We start from the raw sequence: 7,404 nt of genomic DNA on the forward strand, positions 1-7,404 counted from the left end.
GTGAAATAAAAACACAGTTTTAGCCTCCCTGAATTGTTCAATTTCTGGGGTGTGTAAACACACACACACACACCCCACATATATACACATACATATATATCTGATATATATGCAATCTAGCAATTATTTAAATTCATCCTGCGTAATTTACAAAGAAGAATATTTTGAAAATTATAGCATTTTTAATCCATACAGTTGAAAAGAAATCTGTTTTGTAAGACAGGGGAGAGGGTAGAGATTCCGAGAAAGCCAGAAAACGCAATCCATGGAGAAACATGACCTAGGGTCAGAGATGGGATAGAGTCTTATTTCTCTGTAGTTCCTGTTCTTTTCAATTGTTTCAATTTTTTTAAAGTGTATTATGTAGAGGGAAAGAGTCGCCCCTTTCCCTCTCCTGGACAAGCTGAATCCCTGGCCATTTTCCCTCCATCGATGGTCAATTCCAGTGCCTGACAAGGCCTTAGAGAAGACATTAACGAGCCCTATGAGCCCTTTCTTGTACCCAAGGGAGAGTTTTTATACACTCTTCATACTTTGGAGAGATTGAATGAGGATTTTGCCAGTTGAATAAAACTGGGCTAGCCATTCCCTTATCATCTATTAGCTACTAACTAAATTTTGACTCCAGAATAACTTAGATGGTCTATAAAAATGAGGGGAAATATTTTCTTTATCCTTTCAAATTTTGTTTCGGTGATTTCTCAACCTCTACCAGTGAACTAATAACATACATAATTATGTAAATAAATAACCCCAACAGAAAAGGAATCTGTTTTAGTTTATAAAGACGTGACTAAAAATCACACTTTTATAAGCAGGCAATTAGCCTATTCAAAATGCCTGGATTATCTTATTGTCCAATACTGTAATCATTACTGCAAGGGGCAGTATGATTGCTTAAATAACCCTAAATGTAACTATCCTGATTCCGAGTCTAGCGTTAGCCCGAATGTTCTATATCAACATCAATTTGACTCTTAAAGTGATAACCCATTAATATTATAAGGTCGGTCGTTAAGATTTTATTTTCCACCTTAGGTTTATGGTTTTTCACCTACCACATCAGCATGGCCCTTTGGAGGTACAGGGAGCTTATTTGAGGCTGCAATAACAAAACCTTGTTAACAAAATGGATCTGTGAGAAAGAAAAAAACGGCAACAACTCTCCCCCTAAGTACTTCGGTTCCTAGTCCCTAGTTTTTAGTGACCACGAGGCACAAGGATGGCTACCCCTACCAGCAGTATACTTTTCCTAAAGCAGTGGGTGCAATTCTATTAGGCATGGAAATAGACGGTAACTGTTGTTAAGAGGTCTCGAGCACTCGGTGAGCTCAGTAATCACTTTGTGTTTTTTTCTCACCGTCTCTCCTATAGCTAACCCAACCCGAGCAGGCGGGAGAGAGCCATACCCAGGCTCAGCGGAAGTGATTCGGGAGTCGAGCAGCACCACGGGCATGGTGGTGGGGATAGTAGCCGCTGCCGCTCTGTGCATCCTCATCCTTCTCTACGCCATGTACAAGTACAGGAACCGGGATGAAGGCTCATACCACGTCGACGAGAGTCGAAACTACATCAGTAACTCAGCACAGTCCAATGGGGCTGTTGTAAAGGAGAAGCAACCCAGCAGTGCGAAAAGCGCCAACAAAAATAAGAAAAACAAGGATAAAGAGTATTACGTCTGATCCCGAGATCTTAAAAGGACCCTTGTATAGAAATAGTCTTCATTTTATCTGAGACATAATATAAACTTATTTACTTTCCTTTTTACGAAGCACATACAAAAAGAAGACAGGGAATGCAATCAGGAAGGAAAGACTGTTTTTAAAAATTAAAAACAAGTATCTCATGCTCTTGTTTCTCCAAAAAAGAGGAAAAAAAAAAAAAAAGAATGGGGCCAATAAATTCGCTAACATCCACAGTGTTTCCATTTACTCTGCCTGTCTTTATGTTGCTGGAACATTTCTAAAGGACAGTGATGACCGCACGCATTCATAAAGCAAAGGAGTATTAAAACATCGAGGCACGACACAAAAACAACACACCACACACACACACAAAAGCTACCTATGATCCTGGATTTAGCCAAAGTGCTAGCTCTTTCCTGAGAAGTCAGTTAGTCCCTTTGCCAGAGAAGACTGTCATTCTGAGTGACTCAACCTGCAAACCTGTAAGCAGAGCCTGCCACCTGGTGCAACGGGAGCAGTGGTCGGAACTTGCATTTGAAACCAAGTGCTGGCTTTTTTGAAGACTTGTGTAGGAACACATTCAAAAAGCCCCTTTCTGGTTGTGAAGGAGAAGAAAAAAGGATGGAGGCCTTATTTTCAACAATGTGAAATAGAAGGCCCATTTCCACACTAAAATTTCAAAACAAAAACAAGAGGGCATAGATGCAATCACTGGAAAATTTTCATGCACGCTTAATATGTTATTACATATGTTTATATAAAATCCATCTCTGTGTGCTTTCTGGACTGTGGTAAGTGACGTTTTATAGCCTGTTGTATAGAAAATGCAAAATATATCTCTGCTCTTCAGCCATTTTTGGTAAATTCAATGTTATAAGTGTTGCTAAGTATAGGGGGTTTTATGACATTGGAGCAACAATTATTTCAGGGTTATTTTTTCTTTGGATTTTTTTTTTTTTGCCACCATTATTAGTTGCCACAATTACTTACTTTTTTTAAAATAAAATTACAATGTAGTGTTTATTCTAAGAAAGAACTGTATGAATGTATATAAAAAGACTCAGCTACTTTTTTTTCCTTCCATGTACAGCCTTCATTCTGTTGCAATTAATTTTTAGTTTTTGAAGGTGTGAATTAGAAGGTAAAATATACACACATGTATCTTATAATCTTTTTTCCGCCCCAAAATACGCACATACATTCACTATTCACAATTAGAAATACACGCACACGCACGCGCGCGCGCGCGCGCGCACACACACACACACACACACACACACACACACACACACACACACTAATCCAGAGGAATCCATCAAAAGGATGGAAAACCCAAACATACATAAATAGCAAATATTTACTGACAAATTGGAAAGCAAGAAGGAAGATAGTTGTGCTAAGGTATTGATGACAAATGGGGTGATTTGCTTCATTGAGATCATGCTCCCAAGAAACTCCGAGAAAAATTTAGTCCCTAATGAAATGGAACCTTTTTTTCTTATCAAATAGAATATCAATGGTATTTTGTTGCATGAACATGAACCATTATGTGGGGGAGGTTACAGAAGCAAAATCGGTTGATCTATACGTTAACCCTGGCTGCTGCAATTGAAAACTTCATTTCCAATAAAATTATTTTTTTCTCTGAACTTGATGTGCATGATAAACATTTTGGAAAGTAAACACTTTCTCAACTAAGGAAGTATTTTCAATAATTTTTGATTCTGTATTACTATCCACTTAAAAATTTTCTCTGTTGATTGTTGACTATATTTTAACTTTTCTAGTTTTACATATATCTCATTATAGTTTTAGTTTAACACACATTAAGCAGTAGGAAAGTATAAATTATACACTTGTTTTTGCATATTGTTTCAATGATGTTTATAGCAATAAATTATCAGCATGAGAAAGTAATTGCAAAAGAAATGCATTATTAGAATGGAAGGTGATGCCTCAGTAAAAATTGGTTGCATTACTTTAACATCTAAAATTATAGATTTTATAGAAGAATACCTTTACAATTAGCTTTAATCAGCAAAGGCAAAAAAATGCAAAACATCTTTTGTAATACTTTAGTTGATGAAAAAAAGCCAAGAAGTGGCCTGGATTTCAGACATACAACACCTTAGAAACATGTACAACTCATAGCAAATCACCACTATCTATGGTTGTCAAGTAATTGTTGTATAGAAAAGCCTTAAAGGCTTTTCGTGACCCAGAAAGTAGAGGTATCAAACTAAAATTTAACATCCATTACTTTTGTTTCAGCTTTTTTCTTTCTTTCTTTTTTTTTTTTTAATTTGCTAGGTTAAAAAAGTCATGTCTTATTTTCCCCTCTCATTCAGTCTTACTCAGGGAAAGCCAGTGAACTAAGAAGGTAGATTAAAACCACTCATTTACATCTTGAGGTTTTAAAAAGAAATGGTTGCTTTTCCATTTGATCTACTGAGCTTGAACTAGTTTCCATCTGGAAAGATTCTAAAATATGATAGAAAATAAATAATGTATTTTTAAGCAGTATATCTATGAAGTGTGTTGTTTGGGATTGATTGCAATGTTTCTTTCCAACATAAATTTTAAAATTTCATGCAATGATATAATCTAATATTGTCAGTAAAACTATTTCTAATGTTATTGGCCTACACAAAATCTAGCAATTTTTTTTTCTTTTTTTCTTCTTTCTTTTAAAGTAGAGAAAGAAAAGAGAGGAACATGAGCTAGGGAGAGAAAAAGATGTGACTAAAAATCCAAGTATCTTCATACCAAAAGTATCAGGGTTCCACGCATAGTTTGCAGTTAATAAAGGATTTCACACTACCTGGCATAAATCTGATTACATCTCTAGACTGTAACTTTTCTGATTGAGTCTGCTTCTTTTTTATCCATGTAATGTGTTGCCTTTTTTAAAAAACAAATACTATGATAATGTATGAGGTGGTCAATCCCTAAGACATCAAAGAAAGGCCACACAACCCTCCCCTTTTAGTGCTCTGTGTGACTGGGTATCTAAGGGTTTTGTTTTGTTTTGTTTTTCTGTTGCAAGGCCAATTTATCCATTATTGGAAATGCTAAGCAAGTGGAATTTACTGTTTTGTTAATAAAATATTTCTTAATACAACTGTGGATTTATTGATTTAAATAAAAATATGCATGGCACCATTTGGGGGCAAAATGACACAGAAGACTGCATTTGAAAAAAAAACCAGTCCTCAGACAAGCAGGGGAAGAACACTGACTCTGTTTTTCTTGGATTTTAATATTCATTAAACACCTCTACATTTATAAACTTAAAGATACAGTCACTAAAAATGTACCTTTCTTTACATCTTTTTATCTTGCTATACGTGAAACTACAAACTCATAGAACTAGTTGAAAACAAAGATGCTGATTTCATAAATATGGTTTTCTCTATAAAAAGCAATGTAATTCAAGTTAAGTAAATCTATGACTAAACTCCAACACTATCACTTACTAGCTACAAGTTACCTAATTTCTCTGGCTCTCTTTCCTTATTAGTAAATGAAGGGTAATAATACCAACCTCATAGGGTAATAAGGCTAATAAGAACTACTAATATGCCTAGAAGAACTAACTGCAAAGAAAAAGTGGTTATCTGTGTACTATTTTTCATCATAATATAAATTCAGTAAGAAAACAAGTCAAAAATGTTTGCTCAGGTTTAGCTATTTGAAAAATAAAATACGGAAAACAAGAGTGTCAAGAAATATACTTGTTGGGGGGTGGCCGGTTAGCTCAGTTGGTTACAGCGTGGTGCTACTAACGCCAAGGTTGCCGGTTCAATCCCCATATGTGAGCTGCCACTGTGAGCTGCACCCTCCTTAAAAAAATTTTTTTAAGTAATTTAAAAAAATAAAAAGAAATATACTTGTTCATTTTCCATATAACTATGTTTATTTTTTTCACAAAAGCAAAGTGACTTTTTGGAAATCAGATGACCCACCAGTTACCTTGGGTATGTTTTAGACTGTTAGTAACTGTTTTCAACCTCTGGCCTTTGAAAATAATATTGTCACAGAAAAGCTTGGGCTTGGGCTTTTGTCTTCTTCACAATAAAAGCTTTCAACATAAATACTTAATCCATTTTGTACTACATCATCCTACACACGTTATTTTTTTTTGTATTAACTCATGACTTTTAAATTAATGGGAACAATCCACATCTTCTTCATGTCTAAATTCAAGGCTATATAATTTAGCTTAGCTAAAAAATGTATGAAATTTCAAAGATTGTAGCTGTGTAAAATTTATTAGTAATAAACAGATCAAGGATTCTCGAGTTGTGGAGCACAGATCCCCAGAGCCCAATGATTAGGCCTCTTGGGTTACTAACTTCTAACAGTAGTTATAAAGTTGGCAGATATATGTGGAGAGCTCCATTATCTTGGGAAGAGAGTGAAAATTTTCACCTCTATAAACCATTCAAGTCTATAACCTATACAGAAATCAAGCAAAAAATACCTGACCCAAAGTTTTCAGATTTTTGCTAGGTCATCTGAATTGTGTAAAAATAGTGTTGTATGTAATACTTCAGTTTCAAAAGCAGTACACTGTGTTTCCTGAACATTTTTTTTTAATTTTGATTGTGAGAGTGGGTGCAAATTTATTTCATGTTCATTTTGCATTCAGATAGATTTCAGCAAAGTATAAGCATTTATTTTTCATGTCAGATATATCATGCATCTTGGAACATATTTAGTCTACCAACTAAATTATTTATAAGGAAATTTATGCATGTCATCTTAACTTCCAAGTGGAAGCTAAGAAATGTGTGAGCAATCTGAGAACTGAACTTAGAGATTGGGAACAGAGAGCAATCTCATAGAATGATCTTAAAGATCACCAGTTGGAAGCACACATGCCAAGAATACCATGGGGATAAAAATTAAAATTCTGCTTTTCTGATTTATATATTGGAAAATGTAAAAAAATAAGTTTTTCTCCAATTACATGTTTCATTAAGAATAAAATATAGAGGGCCGGCTGAGTGGCGCGCTGGTTAAGAACTGGCTTGGGATGCCAGAGGGCCCCGGTTCGGATCCCACATATGAGGGCCAGTGACACTGCCCTCCACAGCTAAGATGCTGAACAACAGCTCAACCTGGAGCTGGGCTGCCGTGGGTCGCCGGCGACAGCATAGGCTGCAGCCCCTGCTGCAGTGGGTTGCCATGGGCTACTGTGTGTAGCCAGCAGCCAGCGTGAGCGGCCAGCAGCTGCTGTGAGTGGCCGTTCAGAAGCTGGCGACTCATCTGCCTCGCCCGGGAAGAGTGCAATGATGGTGCCAACTTGGGCCAGTGAAGCAACGTCCTCCACAACTAAACTGAAGAACAAAAAGACAGCAACTTGTCTGTTCCCCTTCCCCCTAATTCCCCAATAAAAATCTTAAAAAAAAAATCAAACAAACTTGAGAACCCACTAAATATAAAATTTGCCTCAATGGTTAAATAAATGATTGTATATTTACTCAATAATTAAAAAAAAAAGAATAAAATATAGAAAACTATCTAGGCACAGAACCAACAACACTCCTTAGAGGGATGAAATGGGTTGTCAAGTAATTATACAATTTCACAATAACAATTTAACCACCAAAGATACACAAAATTAATAATTATTAAACATCGACTTCTTTGAACCTAGCAGACCATATGAGAAACATGAGGTACATACTTTATAAACTTCCCAAGGTAAATATCA

General features: G+C 35.8%; 1 protein-coding gene across 36 annotated transcripts in view; it reads left to right on the forward strand.

The window, feature by feature from the left end:
- Nucleotides 1-4,806, forward strand: part of NRXN1 (neurexin 1) — a 1,140,616-nt gene extending 1,135,810 nt beyond the window's left edge. For 35 of the 36 annotated variants that reach the window (XM_019665155.1, XM_019665157.1, XM_019665176.1 and 32 more), the window contains one exon: nt 1,375-4,806. In XM_019665155.1, the coding sequence (XP_019520700.1) occupies nt 1,375-1,682 (308 nt within the window). In that variant the 3' untranslated portion in view covers nt 1,683-4,806. The remainder of the gene's footprint in view (nt 1-1,374) is intronic. The other variant, XR_002126503.1, reaches the window with a different exon arrangement.
- Nucleotides 4,807-7,404: the final 2,598 nt, after the last annotated feature.

The sequence above is a fragment of the Hipposideros armiger genome, unplaced genomic scaffold, assembly GCF_001890085.2.
Source record: "Hipposideros armiger isolate ML-2016 unplaced genomic scaffold, ASM189008v1 scaffold_435, whole genome shotgun sequence".
Classification (NCBI taxonomy): Eukaryota; Metazoa; Chordata; class Mammalia; order Chiroptera; family Hipposideridae; genus Hipposideros; species Hipposideros armiger.